We start from the raw sequence: 19,599 nt of genomic DNA on the forward strand, positions 1-19,599 counted from the left end.
TTTTCGGTGTTTATGAATGATATTGATGATGGTATATCAAGTTTAACCAAGTTTGCAGATGATACAAAGGTTGGTAGGGTTGTTAAGGACACTACTGACGCTATGCTGCTGCAACAGGATCTGGAAACAGATGGGCTGAGAGGTGGCAAATGAAGTTTAACATTGAAAAATTTGAAGTACTACATGTGGGAAGCAGTAATACCAGAGTAACGTATCAACTCCGTGGTTCCACACTGACAGTGGTAGAGAATGAAAAGGACCTGGGGTTAATTTGGCAGGCAGATATAAAGTTTTCTGAGCAGTGCAGGCGGTCTGCAAGAGTAGGTCATGGTGTCTTGTCAACGATTTACAGGAATTTTTCTAGCAGGGATAAGGAGGTGATTATTCCCTTGTATAAGGCAATGGTTAGGCCACATCTTGGAGTACTGTATACAGGTCTGGAAGACTCATTTCAAGAAGGATGTAGAGCTGCTGGAACGAGTACAGAGAAGGGCAACAAGACTAGTGAATGGAACAAAGGGGTGCTCTTACGAAGAAAGGCTTAAGTTTTGCAAATTACAGTGTCTGGAGACTAGGCACCAGCGAGGTGATCTGATAGAGGTGTATAAAGCCTTGAATGGTTTAAGCATGCTCAATGCTGATGGGATTCTTCCTCTAGCTCAGAAAAATCACCTGAGAGGGCATAAATTCAAATTGAGGAAAGACAGATGTAGGATAGACGTGCGGAAATTTGCATTTAGCCAGTGGGTGGTTGGTGGAACAGACTTCCATCCCTTGTGGTGGTTGATAGCCTAAATAAGTTTAAGGCTCAGCTGGACAGGTATTTTGAACGAACAGAGGGGTGAAGTGGGTTTTTTTTTTTTTTTTTTTTTTTTTTTGGCTGATGCTGCATAAGCTTGCTTTCTTGCATCAAATGCCTCTGCTAATGCTAACTTTATTATAGACAAATTCAGAATATTTTGAAATTCACACTATTTTCTGCAAATATATAATGCAAATAAAAACAAGATTCAGAATACTGTACTACTATCTAGGTTAAAAAATCACATAATTCTATTGTACCAAATTAAAGTGATAGGTACATATCTGCTAAGAATAAAAACTTAGTACATATCTGCTATGAATAAACTTAGTAGGCAAAACAGTTTACAACAAAGGAAACATTGATAATGATTATCAGCACTTATGTTTCAAGAGTAATACAATAACAGTAAGATGATTTCACAAACTGACTATCAATAAGTAGCCAAGTTAAGACTATCAGGCATTAGGTAAAATATTAGAGGGTAGAGAAAGATGATTTTTTTTTTTGGCTGATGCTTCACTTTCATCACTTGCCTTCAATACTATTACATTATAAAACAATTTAAAATATCAAAATATACCTAATACTGAATACTTAAATAATGCAAATAAAAAAATTCAGAATACTGTACTATTATCTAATATTGGTTAAGAATCACATAATTCTACTGTACCAACTTAAAGTGATAGGTACATATCTGCTAAGAATAAACTTAGCAGGCAAAACAGTGTGTAACAAAGGAAAATTGATAACGATTATCAGCACTTATGTTTCAAGAGTAATACAATAACAATAAGATGATTTCACAAACTGACTATCAATAAGTAGCCAAGTTAAGACCATCAGGCATAAGGTAAAATTTTAGAGGGTATAGAAAGATGATTTTTTTTTTTTTTTTTTTTGACTGATGCTGTATAAGCTTGATTCCTTGCATCTTTTTACAATACAATACTATTCATGCTGTGCTCATAGAATTATCTAACAACCTTAAGTTTTAGATAATTCTATTTAATTCTACCATAAGTTGTTAGATAAAGTGTGCCACTTTTTTTTAATGTAAAATAGATACCAAAACATGTCTTCAAATCAGACATGTTTGCTAAAAAGCATACCAAACATTACAGTAAATATGCACTTCCTTACATGATAAAGAGTGCCGACCGGGCTAGCCACACGGGTAAAGTGCCTGCCTGGCAACCCAAAGGTCGCGGGTTCGAATCCCGCCTCGGGCTTGCATCAAAGTACTGCAAAAACCTTGGGAGGTGCATTATGGTCACAAAAGCCGATGCGCCAACTACAAAAGAAAAAAAAAAAAAAAAAAAAAAAACACATGATAAAGAAAAAACCACATCAGAAAAAAGCCTTTTGATGAAGGAACTCCTACTGAAAATAATGCTTTTAACAACTGTGTTTTACTATAAACAAACAATTCCAAAACAAATTAAAATGCTATATATTTTTAAAATTGTGCAAATTCCGAAATGGCTATTTAGGGAATTACTGCCTATAGATAAAATACGCCACCAATTTAGCATTGAAACCATTGGCATATTCACTTGTAATAGTACTATGCATTAGTTGAGGCATATGATGCAAGAAAGCAAGCTTATACAACATTAGTCAAAAAAAAAAAAAACACACCTTCCCATTTCACCCATCCAGCTACTCCAAATGTTGGTCTAGTTCAGCCTTAAATTTATTTCAGATATCAACTTCCACAACCACAGATAGAAGTATGTTCCAGCAATCAACTAGAACAGACTTCCTTTAATAAATGCAATGACCTTAAAAGTGCTAGTCAACACATCAAAGGCAGATGTTGCTGGGATATCAGAGACATGATACTGCACAGACATCAGTAGTGCAGAACAGGAATTTGGGGAGTACAATGTGTAAAGAAAGGATAGACAGGACAAGAAGGGAGGAGGGGTTTATGCTGTTAGTTAAGAAACACATCAAAATCTAAGGTAGTGCATCCAATTTATGTGGGTGGACAATGCAATGTTGAGTCTGTTTGGTGTGACATAAGCACTGAGAAAGAAAACATGAATAGGTGTGTTATAGGCCTAATGAATCTGATGAGCATAATGAGCAATTGTGAAGAGAAATAGAGTGGGCCAGTAAATTAGAGTGTCTTATAATGAGGGGATTTTAATTTCCCGGATATTGACTGCAATTTGTGGGTTGGTCACTGACACACTAGGAAGGCTTTTATGGATGATTGTTTTCTACAGCAGCATGTTCGGGAGGCAACTAGAGGGAGTAATACTCGTGATCTGATTATGAGTAGTGATTCTTCACAGATCAAGAATCTGCAGATAAAGGAACCACTAGGTGGCAGTGATCACAGTGTGCTGAAGTGGGATTTACTCAAAGAGGTAACTACCATCAAGCGTAAAGGAAAGGGTTTTTGCTTTTGTAAAGGTGGTCTGAGATAGTATTTAAATTCTATACAGTGGAACCAACTGATGATGTAACCAACACCAAATTCAAAATGGAAAGAATTCAAAGAATTAATCTTGGAAGCTACTAGGCTTTTCTTACCAACAAAGAAATATTGTTCAAGATTTAGGCTTAAATGGATGTCAGATGAACTAATTAGACATGTGACAGAGAAGAAAAATGCATGGGATACATACAAATTAACAGGCGACATAGAAGCCTATGATAGATATAAACTGGTTTGTAACCAAGTTACAAAGGAACTTAGGCAGCCGAAGGCAGATTATGAGAAATCATTGGCATAGGATGCAAAGAAAAACAGCAAAGAGATCTTTAGTTACGTAAACTCTAGAAGGAAGGGGATGAATCAGATTTGTCCACCTGATATCGATGGTTCAACTGTTGATGATCCTGCTCAGGCATTTAACAAATTAATTGAATATTTTGCATCGCATTCACACATGAGCAGTTATTCAGGAAGGGGACTGCCAGAGGCATATTCAACTCGGGCAGTAACCTATATAATCTTGTAATTACTGAGAGTAAAGTGGAAGAGAAATTGTTGAAGATAAACACAAGAAAGGCGCCTGAGGTGGATGGAATCTATCCAGTTATATTGAAGGAGGCGGCAAAGGATGTAAGCAAACCCTTAGACATAATTATAAGAACTTCACTGGACTCAGGGGAGGTATGCATGAACTGGAGAGATGCAAATGTGACATCAATCCACAATGGAGGATCAAAGGGAGACGGGTAATTACAGACCTGTTAGTTTAACTTCTGTTCCAGGGAAATTAATGGAGGAATTGGTTAAAGAAGCACTGCAGGATCATCTTGACAAGACTTCAGTTATAGTTTGGACACAACATCGGTTTGTTAAGGGGAAGTCTTCTCTGACTAATTTAATTGGATACTATGATGTAATCACAAAGGAACTGAAGGTAAAGAATACCTTTGATATCATATATTTGGATCTTAGAAAAGCCTTTGATACAGTTGCACATCGAAGACTGCTGCACAAATTGGAACAGTGTGGCACTGTAGGCAAATTGCTGTTATGGATAAAGGGATGGTTGAGTGGGAGACGACAGAGTGGTACTCAATGGACCCTGCTCTTCATAGACTAATGTTATTAGTGGAGTCCCTCAAGGTTCAGTTAGTAAGTTATTTGGTTTTTAGGAGCATTAGCAACTAAGGCCATATTGCTAAGGGAATATGCAGTGGTCATTCCCTGACTTTTCCGCATCCGCCGTATTTGGTGGTTACGGGCTCGAACCCCGGTCTAATCAAGAAGCGTGTGCTACGCACTGCTGCTCCTTCCCACCTGGCTACGGAGGCACCTCAAGGTTCAGTGTTGAGTCCATTGTTGTTTTCTGTATTCATAAAATGATATTGATGATGGTATATCAGTCTTAATGTTCAAGTTTGCAAACGATATGAAGGTTGGCAGAGTTATTAATGACACTAACGAGAGTACACTGGTGCAACAGGATCTAGAAAGGTTAAGCACATAGGCTGAGAGGTGGCAAATGAAGTTAAACATTGACAAATGTAAAGTGCTACAGATGTGAAGCAGTAATACCAGAGTAACGTATCAACTCTGTGGTACCACACTGACAGTGGTAGAGAATGAAAAGGACCTGTGGGTAATTGTGCAGTCAGATATGAGGTTTTCTGAACAGTGCAGATGGTCTGCAAGAGTAGCTCATGTTGTCTTATAATGATATACAGGAATTTTTCTAGTAAGGATAAGGCAGTGATTATCCCCTTGTATAAGGCTCAGGCCACACCTTGAGTACTGTATACAATTCTGGAGGCCTCATTTTAAAAAAGATGTAGAGCTGTTGGAGCAAGTACAGAGAAGATCAACAAGACTAGTGAATTGAATAAAGGGTTGCTCTTACGAAGAAAAAGCTTAACTTTTGCAAATTACAGTGTCTGGAGACCAAGCACCTGTGAGGTGATCTGATTGAGGTATATAAAGCCATGAATGGATTCAGCAGGCTCAATACGGATGAGATTCTTCCTCTTGCTCAGAATAATCTCCTGAGAGGGCATAAATTCAAATTAAGGAAAGACTGTTGCAGAACAGATGTGCAGAAGTTTGCCTTTAGCCAGCGGGTGGTTGATTGCTGGAACAAACTTTCATCTGTCATTGTAGAAGTTATAGCTTAAATAGATTCAAGGCAGAACTTGAAAAACATTTGTAGCGAGCAGATGAGTAAAATAAGGGGTTTTTTTTTTTCTCTTTTTTTTTTGGCTGATGCTATATAAGCTTGCTTTCTTTCATCATGTGCCTTTGCTAATGCTAACTGTCTTCCTTCAATTTGAATCTATACCCCCTCAGTTTCTTAATCTGAGCAAGTGGAAACATCCTGTCAGCATTGAGCATGCTCAACCATTCAAGGCCTTATACATCTCGATCTGATCACATCATAGGTGTCTAGTCTCCAGACACTGTAATTTGGAAAACTTAAGCCTTTCTTCATAAGTTCACCCTTGTCTCTTTCACCAACCTTGTTGCCCTTCTCTGTACTCGTTCAAGAAACTCTATATTCTTCCTAAAAAGGCCTCCAGACCTGTATACAGTACTCCAAGATGTGCGCTGACCATTGCCTTATACAAGGAGATAATCACCTCCTTATCCCTGCTAGAAAAATTCCTGTATATCGTTGACAAGACACCATGACCTACTCTTGCAGACCGCCTGCACTGCTCAGAAAACTTTATATCTGCCTGCCAAATTAACCCCAGGTCCTTTTCATTCTCTACCACTGTCAGTGTGGTACCACGGAGTTGATACGTTACTCTGGTATTACTGCTTCCCACATGTAGTACTTCAAATTTTTCAATGTTAAACTTCATTTGCCACCACTCAGCCAATGGGATACACTTAAATAGAAAGGATGCAAGAATGTTTGCTGATGCTATCGAGGCAGTGTTAGGTGGTTCGGAAAACTGCTAGACCGTTCCAGCAGCTCTACATCCTTCTTGAAATGAGTCCTCCAGACCTGTATACAGTACTCAAGATGTGGCCTAACCATTGCCTTATACAAGGAAATGATCACCTCCTTATCCGTGCTAGAAAAGTTCCTGTATATCATTGACAAGACACCATGAGCTACTCTTGCAACTCGTCTGCACTGCTCAGAGAACTTCATATCTGCCTGCACAATTACCCCCAGGTCCTTTTCATTCTCCACCACTGTCAGTGTAGTACCGCAGAGTTGATACGTTGCTCTGGGGTTACTGTTTCGCATATGTAGTACTTTACATTTGTCAATGTTAAACTTCATTTGCCACCTCTCAGCCCATCTGTTCAACCTTTCCAGATCCTGTTGCAGCAGCATAGCGTCAGTAGTGTCCTTAACAACCCTGCCAACCTTTGTATCATCTGCAAACTTGGACATTAAACTTGATATCCCATCATCAATATCATTCATAAACACCGAAAACAACAACGGACCCAACACTGAACCCTGAGGAACTCCACTAATAACATTAGTCCACGTTGAGCAGTGTCCATTGATTACCACTCTCTGTCTTCTGCCACTCAACCATCCCCTTATCCATAGCAGCAATTTGCCTCCAACGCCACACTGCTCCAATTTGTGCAGCAGTCTTCCATGTGCAACAGTATCAAAAGCCTTTCTAAGATCCAAATATATAATATCAAAGTTATTCCCTGCATCCAGTTCTTTTGTGACTACATCATAGTATCCAATCAAATATCTTGGAAGCTACTAGGCTTTACATACCAACTAAGAAATATTGTTCAAGGTTTAGGCCAAAATGGATGTCAGATGAACTAATGAGGCATATGGCAGAGAAGAAAAATGCATGGGATACATACAAATTAACACATGACACAGAAGCCTATGATAGATACAAGTTGATATGCAACCAAGTTACAAAGGAGGTTAGGCAGGCGAAGGCAGATTACGAGAAATCCTTGGCAAGGGATGCAAAGAAAAACAGCAAAGAGTTCTTTACTTATGTAAACTCTAGAAGGAAGGGGATGAATCAGATTGGTCCACTTGATATTGATGGGTCAAGTGTTGATGATCCTGCTCAGGTAGCTAACAAACTAAATGAATATTTTGCATCGACATTCACACATGAGGAGTTATTCAGCGAGGGGAATGCCAGAGGTGTATTCAACTCTAGCAGTAAGCTACAGAATCTTGAAATAACTGGGAGTAAAGTGGAGGAGAAACTGTTGAAGATAAACACAAGAAAGGCACCCAGGGTGGATGGGATCTATCCAGTTATATTAAAGGAGGCAGCAAAGGAAGTAAGCAAACCCTTAGCCATAATTATGAGAGCTTCCTTGGACTCAGGGGAGGTACCCATACACTGGAAATGTGCAAATGTGACCCCAATTCACAAAGGAGGATCAAAGGCTGACACAAGTAATTATAGACCTGTGAGCTTAACTTCTGTTCCAGGAAAATTAATGGAGGCACTGGTTAAAGAAGCACTGCAGGATCATTTAGACAAGACTTCAGTTATAGCTCAGACACAGCATGGTTTTGTTAAGGGGAAGTCTTGCCTGACCAACTTGATTGGATACTATGATGCAGTCACAAAAGAACTGGATGCAGGGAATAACTTTGATATTATATACTTGGATCTTAGAAAGGCTTTTGATACTGTTGCACATGGAAGACTGCTACACAAATTGGAGCAGTGTGACATTGGAGGCAAATTGCTGCTATGGATAAAGGGGTGGTTGAGGGGGAGAAGACAGAGAGTGGTAATCAATGGACACTGCTCATCGTGGACTGATGTTATTAGTGGAGTCCCTCAGGGCTCAGTGTTGGGTCCATTATTGTTTTCTGTATTTATAAATGATATTGATGATGGTATATCGGGCTTAATGTCCAAGTTTGCAGACGATACAAAGGTTGGCAGGGTTGTCAAGGACACTACTGACACTATGCTGCTGCAACAGGATCTGGAAAGGTTGAGCAGATGGGCTGAGAGGTGGCAAATGAAGTTTAACATTGACAAATGTAAAGTACTACACATGGGAAACAGCAACCCCAGAGCAACGTATCAACTCTGTGGTACTACACTGACAGTGGTAGAGAATGAAAGGGACTTGGGGGTGGTTGTGCAGGCAGATATGAAGTTCTCTGAGCAGTGCAGACGGGCTGCAAGAGTAGCTCATGGAGTATTGTCAATGATATACAGGAATTTTTCCAGCAGGGATAAGGAGGTGATTATTCCATTGTATAAGGCGATGGTCAGGCCACACCTAGAGTACTGTATACAGGTCTGGAGGCCTCATTTCAAAAAGGATGTAGAGCTGCTGGAACGAGTACAGAGAAGGGCAACAAGATTAGTGAATGAACAAAGGGGTGCTCTTACGAAGAAATGCTTAAGTTTTGCAAATTACAGTGTCTGGAGACTAGGCACCAGCGAGGTGATCTGATAGAGGTGTATAAAGCCTTGAATGGTTTAAGCGTGCTCAATGCTGATGGGATTCTTCCTCTAGCTCAGAAAAATCACCTGAGAGGGCATAAATTCAAATTGAGGAAAGACAGATGTAGGATAGATGTGCGGAAATTTGCCTTTAGCCAGCGGGTGGTTGGTTGGTGGAACAGACTTCCATCCCTTGTGGTGGAGGTTGATAGCCTAAATAAGTTTAAGGCTCAGCTGGACAGGTATTTTGAATGAACAGAGGGGTGAAGTGGAAGTGGGTTTTTTTGTTTTTGGCTGATGCTGCATAAGCTTGCTTTGTTGCATCAAATGCCTCTACTAATGCTAATGAACTCCAGTGTACTCAAAGAGCATTCCTGCTCCTGGAAATGCTGGCCTAACCTATGTCTTATACAATCTGCTCATCTCTCTCTCTCTAGCAAAATTCCTGTACATTGACAAAATCCTGTGAGCTCTCCAAGCAACCCTCCCTTCTGCACTGCTCAGAGAACTTTGTGTCTGACTGTGTAGTTACCCTCAGGTATTCTTCATTCTCAACTACCTTCAATGTGGTACCACACAGTTGGCAGGTTATTCTGAGATTACTGCTGACGTGTGGTACCTTGTATTTGTCAATGTTAAACTTCAGCTGCCATTCCTCAGCCTACTGCCTAATTTTTCTCTATCTTGTTGCAGCAGCATACACTGTTTACTGTCATCAACAAGCTGCCAAGCTTTCATCATCTGCAAACATAGACATTCAGCCTACCTGCCCTCATCAATATCATTAAATAATCGAAAACATAATTTGTACATTAATAATAATTCTTATCTAAATTAAATAATATAATATAGCATAAATAAGTTTTAACATTAAATTTCATAGGTATGACCGAACAAACCTCAATTTATGATCTGGTCTTGTATTCTAGTATATTCCAAGTACAGTACTCATTAATTTGACATCAAAAAGCTATTAATCCCCTCCACCCATCCCGTCATTCAAAGTGTAAGTGCAGGAACACGCACACAGTGTATTAGCATTTCATTTTACCCGCAAAGAAGCAATGCGGCTAAATGTGAAACTTACCGTTCGCTATATATTTTTTTAACTCATATACAAAAAAAAAAAAAAAAAAAGCAAACAGGAAAGTTAAAAGTTAATGAAAATCAGATTCGTTTCTGTATATCAAATTGCACATAACACCGTATATTCCTCAAGAGAAAAAAATAATAATAATGACAAACTTACTGAGCGTGAATGCTGTAATTGCATTCGTACAAAACAAACTTACCTGGTTTTGCCTCAGACATACAACTACAGCAACACGTTACCACAACAATAAGAAGCGAATCCACCAAACTGCTGTGTGATTAAAATATCCGGCATTTAAATCAAACTATCTAAACATCACTTATAACGTCTATCGATTTCTTTAAAATTAACATTTCAAGCACATCAGATTATCTCTGATAAATTACTTTGAGTGAAGGGGAATATGGAGAAAAAAAAAGGTGTGAATCACAAGAAAACATCGAAATTACTCCATAAACCCAAATACAACATATCAGTATCAAGAATGAGCAGGCTTTTAAAAGGAAGCCAATGCGCTCTGACAATAACATTCACAGAAAATTAAATAAAAATTTTAATTCGTGGCAAATCGCTAATAATGTTTAGTATAAATCACAGAATCTATTGATAGCAAATAAAATAATAACGTTGTCTTAAATTAAAATATAATTATATTACTGTCTTATGCACAACTTCCGTTCTCATGCTGTAATCTGGAGAAAAAAATTAAAAACTTAATTTTAATACAGTTTCAGGGTAAAAGCAAGAAATCAAATATAAATAATGCACTATACCCCGTTAAATTTCGATTAGAAATCTTTGATGCAATAATAGGTTCAGTTTCCGATAACTAAAGATTGGACTTAAGTTCAAGTTGAAGACAAATACCATTATCTTCAATTCTTCCAAAGTTGGCAATATATATATATATTTTAATTTGCATAGCCTCAGCAAAAAGGCGAATCCGTAAACATTTCAAATTCCAAGATATTACAGGACAACAGTTTCGATGAACACTGGTTATATAGTATTCATCAGTTTCGGTGAATACTGGTTTCGATAATACAGATTAGTGACAAATACTGTGCCCCACGGTGATATACCCATTTTCGATGAAAATGGGTATATCACCGTGGGACACAGTATTTGTCACTAACTGAACATAAATCAGAACATAAGCCAGTAAATCAGAATATCTTATAATTGAGGAATTTAACTTTCCTGATATTGAATGGAAATGGCGGACTGTTGGTTACTCATACACAGGAGCGGGCCGTCCTGAGTGTGCATTGGGTGCAATGCACATGAGCGTCAATGTTCAAGGGGCTCCTAAAATCCTGAAACTCACATACACATATCAAGAAAATTTTAAACGGTGGTGCCAAATTTCAATTGGCATATTGGGTGCCAAATTTCAATTGGCACCCGGGCGCCACATACCCTACGAACAGCCCTGCTCCCACACTAGCATGATCTTTTTGTCGGTTTATTGGATGACTGTTTTCTATAGCAGCATGTTAGAGCGGCAACAAGAGACAGCAATACTCTTCATCGGATTATCAGCAGTGATTCTTCATTCATTAAGAATAGTAGTAGTAGTAGTAGTAGTAGTAGTAGTAGTAGTTGTGGCATTTGTGATGCAAGAAAGCATAATGATGATATCCAGCTCATAACCCTCGATGGGTTAAGCCCAAACTGTTCAGGTTGGTCTGTAAAGGAATTCTACCACCACTTTTTAGTATGGATATAGCACTTCTAATTAACACATCAGGGATGTTTTTACAAAGTATACAAACTATAAAATTATAACAATGCAAACGAGATTTCGTAATGTATTTGCATTCCATAGTAATACTAAACTTAACTTGAAAAGCAAAGCAGCCATAGTCTAGTTACTGCAGTCGTGCTATTATACTCATAACTCCTACTTTAGTGTGATATTTTTCAATTGAGCTTAGATTCAAATCATGCTTAAGCCAAGAAATATAGTGAAAAAAGGCAAAATATAATGAAAAAAATGTAAAATATTATCAAAAAGTTAAAGCATTTGGCATACATTATGTCGAGAGGGAACTGCAACAGTAGTAATCCTATGAATCGGGAAGTTACAATGTAGGCTATTTGGTCGCTAATTGGGAAGCATTTTTGTATGTATTAAGCTCAAATAAAACATTCTGATGGGCTTACACCAAGGTTTGTAAAGCACAGTTAATGCGCCTGAAGGGATTACAACGAAGCACCAAATAAGCACCCAATGGTACTATAAGGTTGAGAGGATATAAATTCAAATTGAGGAAAGACAGTTGTAGGATAGATGTGCAGAAGTTTCCATTTAGCCAGCGTGTGGTTGAAGGCTGGAACAAACTTCCATCTGTCGTTATAGAAGTTGACAGCTTAAATAGATTGAAGGCAGAACTGGACAAACATTGGGAGCCAGTGGATGGGTGAACTTAGAAGATTTTTTTTTTCTATTCTATAAGCTTGCATCATGTGCCTTTACTAATGTTAATGCTAAGGCAGTATTAGCTTGGTCAATAAACTGTTATCATCTAGGGATACACAGACTTCTAGGTTAATAGCAGCTGCAAATACACATGAGATTCATTCATACGCTTGAGATACTGCAATATCTTGTTATACCAGCAAATTGGAGATTAAGATGTTGGGAATTAAAGAACCTCGTGGGGAGAAAATATATGGCTTGTGCTGCTTTACTCTCAGGAGAAATAGTATACACACACTGGTAAAAAAATGCAAAATTTTTTCAGTATCAAATCGGGTCAATATTATTTTGAATAACAGCATGTGCAATGCGGCAAATACCTTAAAACACCTTAAATTCTATAAAGTGCTTTAGTGCGTTTGCATCTAATTGTAATACTTCTTTCTGCATGGGTGAGATGTGGGAAGTTGATTGACTACGGGCGTAGCACAGTGATCATCAACATCCTCACAGCATTACCATTAGCATTAGTAGAGGCACGTCCCATTTCACTGATACATTAATTTCAAATATCTGTCTAGTTCTGTCTTGAATTTATTTAAGTTATCAACTTACAGAACAACAGATGGAAGTTTGTTCCACCAATCAACTACTCGCTGGCTAAAGACAAACTTCCGCACATCTATTCAAAAATTGCATTTCCTCAGTTTGAAACTATACCCCCTCAGGTTTGTAATCTGAGCAAGAGGAAGAATTCCTTCAGCACTAAGCCTTCTCAATCCATTCAAGGACTTATACAACTCAAACAGATTGCTTCGCAGGTACCTAGTCCCCAGAAGCTGCAATTTGCAGAAATTAAGCCTTCCTTCATAAGAGCACACTTTCTTCCTTTCAACAACATTATTGCACTGTACTCGTTCTACCAAATCTACATCCTTCTTAAAATGAGATTCTCAGACCAGTACACAGTATTCAGGGTGTTCCTTGACCATTGCTTTATACAAGGGGATAATCACGTCCTTATCCCTCTTCGAAAAATTTCTGTATATCATTTCAAGACCAAAAGCACCTGAGAGGGCATAAATTCAAACTGAAGAAAGACAGATGTAGGATAGATGTGCGGAAATTTGCCTTTAGCCAGCGGGTGGTTGGTGGGTGGAACAGACTTCCATCCCTTGTCGTGGAAGTTGATAGCCTAAATAAGTTTAAGGCTCAGCTGGACAGGTATTTCGAACGAACAGAGGGGTGAAGTGGAAGTGGTTATTTTTATTTATTTATGTTACTTTTTTTTTTTTTTTTTTGGCTGATTCTGCATAAGCTTGCTTTCTTGCATCAAATGCCTCTACTAATGCTAATGCTAATGCTAATGCAAAATGACCTACTCTGGCAGCCTGTCGGCACTGTTCAGAAAGCTTCATATTGACGGAACAATTAAGCCACGGTTTCTTTCATTCTACGCTAAACTGAGAGTAACACCACACAGTTGGTACATTATTCTGGGGTTACTGCTACCCATATGCAGTACTTTGAATTTAGCTTTAGTATTAGTAGAGGCATACGATGCATTAGACAAAAAAAAAAAAAAACCCTCCCAATTCATCTCTCCACTTGTTCCAAATGCCTGTCCAGCTCAGCGTTAAATTTATTTTGGCTGTCAACTTCCAAAACAAAAGGTGAAAGTCTGTTCCACCAATCAACTACCCACTGGTTAAGGGCAAATTTCCGCACATTTCTTCTACAACTGTCATTCTTCGATACTGCGCCCCCCCCCCCAGGTTCTTAATCGGAGCAATAGGAAGAATGTCATCAGCATTCAACTTGCTCAACTCATTCAAAGCCTTATACACCTCAATCAGTTCACCTTGCAGGTGCCTACTGTACAGGCACTGCAATTTGCAGAACTTCGTAAGAAGTTCTTCAAATTGCAGCACCTGTACAGCGCCTGTGGTAATCAATGTATCCATTCATAACCACACTTTGTCGTCTCCCACTCCACCATCCATTTATCCATTGTAGCAACTTACCCTTAATGCCATACCTCTCCGATTTATACAGCAATCTTCGATGTGCAACAATATCAAAAGCTTTCCTGAAATCCAAATATATGATATCAAAATTATTATTGGCATTCAGTTCCTCTGTAACCACATCATTGTATCCAATCAAATTGGTCAGACAAGACCTCGCTTTAACAAACCCATGCCATGTCTTAACTATTAATGCAGTCTTGTATAAATGATCCTGAAAAGCTTCTTTACGAGTAATTCCATTATTTTCCCAGGTACACAAATTAAACTAACAGCTCCGTTCCTCATTCATTCATCTGATACGTTTTGAACGCCCTTTGTGAATTGGTGATACATTTGGATACCTTTAGTCCAGGAGGACCTCCCTCAATCCAAGAACTTAACTTCAACAATTTCTTCTCCACTTTGCTCACAGTTAAAACAAAATTACTTAGCTCACTGTTAGAGTTTAATAAACGTCTGGCACTCTCGTCTTGAATAACTCCTCATGTGTGAACTACTCGTGTAGATGGGAAATACTCATTCAGTTTTTCAGATACCTGAGCATAATCAACAATAGTCAACCCATCTGGGTTAAGTGGTAAAATTCGATTCATCACTTTCCTTCTAGAATTTACTTAAGTAAAGGATTCTTTGCTGTTTTTTGCATCCTATGCCAAATATTTATCGCAATCTGCTTCGCCCGCCTAAACTTCTTTGTGACTTGATTACCCATTAGTTTATATCTGCCATAGGCGTCTGTGTAACCTGATACTTTATATGCATCCCATATATTCTTCTTCACTGCCACGAGCATGATTAATTCATCTGACATCCATTTAGGCCTAAACCTTGAACAGTTTTTCTTAGTTGGAATGAAAAGCCTAGTAGCCTCCAAAATTAAGTCCCTGAAGGCTTCCCATTTAGATTACAGGGGTTTCAGACAATTTAAAAAATGTCTGAAACCCCTGTAATCACCTTTACGAAAGCAAAAGCCTTTCCCTTTAGCTTTGATGGTAGTTACATTAGCATTAGCATTGGTAGAGGCATATGATGCAAGAAAGCAAGCTTATTCAGCAACAGCCAAAAAAAAAAAAAAAAAACACACACACCACTCCCATTTCACCCCTCCGTTCGTTCGAAATACCTGTCCAGTTGAGCTTTAAATTTGTTTAGGCTATCAACTTCAACAACAAGTGATGGAAGTCGGTTCCACCAACCAACCACACGCTGGCCAAAGGCAAATTTCCGCACATCTATCCGACATCCGTCCTTCCTCAATTTGAATTTATGCCCTCTGAGGTGATTATTCTGAGCAAGATGAAGAATCCCATTGGCATTGAGCATGCTCAAACCATTCAAAGCCTTAAACACCTCTATCAGATCACCTCGCCGGTGCCTAGTCTCCAGACTCTGTAATTCGCAAAACTTAAGCCTTTCTTAGCATTAGCATTAGCATTAGCATTAGCATTAGTAGAGGCATATGATGCAAGAAAGCAAGCTTATTCAGCATCAGCCAAAAAAAAAAAAAAAAAAAACCCTCTCCCATTTCACCCCTCCGTTCGTTCGAAATACCTGTCCAGTTGAGCTTTAAATTTGTTTAGGCTATCAACTTCAACAACAAGTGATGGAAGTCGGTTCCACCAACCAACCACCCGCTGGCCAAAGGCAAATTTCCGCACATCTATCCGACATCCGTCCTTCCTCAATTTGAATTTATGCCCTCTGAGGTGATTATTCTGAGAAAGATGAAGAATCCCATTGGCATTGAGCATGCTCAAACCATTCAAAGCCTTATACACCTCTATCAGATCACCACGCCGGTGCCTAGTCTCCTGACTCTGTAATTTGCAAAACTTAAGCCTTTCTTCGTAAGAGCAACCCTTTGTTCCATTTACTAATCTTGTTGCCCTTCTCTGTACCCGTTCCAGCAGCTCTACATCCTTCTTGAAATGAGGCCTGTATACAGTACTCAAGATGTGGCCTAACCATTGCCTTATACAAGGGAATAATCACCTCCTTATCCCTGCTAGAAAAGTTCCTGTATATCATTGACAAGACACCATGAGCTACTCTTGCAGCTCGTCTGCACTGCTCAGAGAAATTCATATCTGCCTGCACAATTACCCCCAGGTCCTTTTCATTCTCCACCACTGTCAGTGTAGTACCGCAGAGTTGATACATTGCTCTGGGGTTACTGTAACCCACATGTAGTACTTTACATTTGTCAATGTTAAACTTCAATTGCCACCTCTCAGCCCATCTGTTCAACCTTTCCAGATCCTGTTGCAGCAGCATAGCGTCAGTAGTGTCCTTAACGACCCTGCCAACCTTTGTATCATCTGCAAACTTAGACATTAAACTTGATATCCCATCATCAATATCATTCATAAACACCGAAAACAACAATGGACCCAACACTGAACCTTGAGGAACTCCACTAATAACATTAGTCCACGTTGAGCAGTGTCCATTGATTACCACTCTCTGTCTTCTGCCACTCAACCATCCCCTTATCCATAGCAGCAATTTGAATCCAATGCCACAATGCTCCAATTTGTGCAGCAGTCTTCCATGTGCAACAGTATCAAAAGCCTTTCTAAGATCCAAATATATAATATCAAAGTTATTCCCTGCATCCAGTTCTTTTGTGACTACATCATAGTATCCAATCAAATTGGTCAGGCAAGACCTGCCCTTAACAAAACCATGCTGCGTCTGAGCTATAACTGAATTCTTGTCTAGATGATCCTGCAGTGCTTCTTTAACCAGTGCCTCCATTAATTTACCTGGAACAGAAGTTAAACTAACAGGTCTATAATTACTTGTGTCAGCCTTTGATCCTCCTTTGTGAATTGGGGTTACATTTGCACATCTCCAGTCTATGGGTACCTCCCCTGAGTCCAAAGAAGCTCTCATAATTATGGCTAGGGGTTTGCATACTTCCTTTGCTGCCTCCTTTAATATAACTGGATAGATCCAATCCACCCCAGGTGCCTTTTTTATGTTTATCCTCAACAATCTCTCTTCCACTTTCCTCCCAGTTATTACAAAATCATCCAGCTCACTGCCAATGTTTACTTTACCTACATCATTCTCCTTCCTGAATAACTCCTCATGCGTGAATGTAGATGCAAAATACTCGTTTAGATTGTTAGCCACCTGAGCAGGATCCTCAACTGTTGAACCATCAATATCCAGTGGACCAATCTGATTCATCCCTTTCCTTCTCGAGTTCAAGTATGTAAAGAACTCCTTTCTGTTTTTCTTTGCATCCTTTGCCAAGGATTTTTCGTAGTCTGCCTTTGCCTGCCTAATCTTTTTTGTGACTTGGTTACAGACCAACTTATATCTATCATAGGCTTCCATGTCACCCATTAATTTGTATGTATCCCATGCATTTTTATTCTTTGCCACATGTCTCATTAGTCCATCTGACATCCATTTAGGCCTAAACCTTGAACAATATTTCTTAGTTGGTATGTAAAGCCTGGTAGCCACCAAGATTAGTTCCTTGAATGCTTCCCATTTTGAGTTTGCTGTTGGTAACATCATCAGTTGGTCCCACTGTATAGAGTTTAAATACTGTCTCAGACCATCATAGTCGCCGTTACGAAAACAAAAACCCTTCCCTTTACCTCTGATGGTAGTTACCTCCTTGAGTAAATCCCACTTCAACACACTGTGATCACTGCCACCTAGTGGTTCATTTATCTGTAGATTCTTAATGCATGAAGAATCACTACTGATAATCAGATCAAGAGTATTGCTCCCTCTTGTTGCCTCACGAACATGCTGTTGTAGAAAACAATCATCCAATAAATCCACAAAAGCCTTGCTAGTGTGCGAGTGACCAACCCACAAATTCCAGTCAATATCTGGGAAATTAAAATCCCCCATTATAAGACTCTCTGATTTACTGGCCCACTCTATTTCCCTGTACAATATATTATTATACTCATCAGAGTCATTAGGCCTATAGCACACTCCTACTCTCAATTTTGATTTCCCTATGCTTATGTCACACCAAACTGACTCGACACTGCCCTGTCCATCGATGTCAACTGGCTTCACTTCCTTTGACTTTATGTGTTTCTTAATTAATGGCATAACCCCTCCTCCCCTCCTGTCCTGTCTATCCTTTCTATATACATTGTATTCCCCAAATTCCAGTTCCGCATTACTTATATCTGTGTGACACCACGTCTCTGATATCCCAACAATATCTGCCTTTGATGTTTTGAGCAATGCCTCAAATTCATCAAATTTATTTACCAAACTCCTAGCATTGGTGTACACGCAGGTATACATGCACCTGTTTCTATTCTTAGCTACCCTAACACAACCCATGTGTTTACTTGTAACGCAATGACTACCAGCAGTCTCTGAAATATCCTGCATCTTGTTTTTCAGACTTCTGCTCATTTGAATAGAAGCAGTGCAAGAATCACTTCCACCTCTGCCAGTGGCTACTGTTAATCTATTAGTCCTTGTATCCCTCCCAACTAGCAGTTTTCCGACCCACCTAACACTACCTCGACAGCATCAGCTCTGCTCAGAGAACTTCATATCTGCCTGCACAATTACCCCCAGGTCCTTTTCATTCTCCACCACTGTCAGTGTAGTACCGCAGAGTTCATACGTTGCTCTGGGGTTGCTGTTTCCCATGTGTAGTACTTTACATTTGTCAATGTTAAACTTCATTTGCCACCTCTCGGCCCATCTGTTCAACCTTTCCAGATCCTGTTGCAGCAGCATAACATCAGTAGTGTCCTTAACAACCCTGCCAACCTTTGTATCATCTGCAAACTTGGACATTAAACTTGATATCCCATCATCAATATCATTCATAAACACCGAAAACAACAACGGACCCAACACTGAACCCCGAGGAACTCCACTAATAACATTAGTCCACGTTGAGCAGTGTCAGTTGATTACCACTGTCTGTCTTCTGCCACTCAACCATCCCCTTATCCATAGTAGCAATTTTCCTCCAATGCCATACTGCTCCAATTTGTGCAGCAGTCTTCCATGTGCAACAGTATCAAAAGCCTTTCTAAGATCCAAATATATAATATCAAAGTTATTCCCTGCATCTAGTTCTTTTGTGACTACATCATAGTATCCAATCTAATTGTTCAGGCAAGACCTGCCCTTAACAAAACCATGCTGCGTCTGAGCTATCTTTAAGTAATTCTTACATCAGTACATTGTGATCACTGTCACCCTGTGGTTCCTTTATCTGCAGATTCTTAATTGCGTTCGAACATGTTGCTGTAGATAACAGTCATTCCATAAACCCACAAAATTCTTGCTAGTGTGGAGTGACCAAACCACAAGTTCCAGTCAATATGTGGAAATTTAAAATCCTCCATTTAAGACATTCTGATTTACTGGCCCA

At 39.2% G+C, this 19,599-nt stretch overlaps 1 protein-coding gene across 1 annotated transcript in view; it reads right to left on the minus strand.

Moving 5' to 3' along the window:
- Hmbs (porphobilinogen deaminase-like protein l(3)02640) overlaps window positions 1–10,135 on the minus strand; it is a 152,003-nt gene extending 141,868 nt beyond the window's left edge. The window contains exon 1 of the mRNA XM_090381014.1: window positions 9,967–10,135. Coding sequence (XP_090237140.1) covers window positions 9,967–9,985 — 19 coding nt within the window. The 5' untranslated portion in view covers window positions 9,986–10,135. The remainder of the gene's footprint in view (window positions 1–9,966) is intronic.
- Between the last annotated feature and the right edge of the window lie 9,464 nt (window positions 10,136–19,599).

The sequence above is a fragment of the Mastigoproctus giganteus genome, chromosome 9 (genome assembly GCF_048544385.1).
Source record: "Mastigoproctus giganteus isolate SK-2022 chromosome 9, ASM4854438v1, whole genome shotgun sequence".
Taxonomy (NCBI): Eukaryota; Metazoa; Arthropoda; class Arachnida; order Uropygi; family Thelyphonidae; genus Mastigoproctus; species Mastigoproctus giganteus.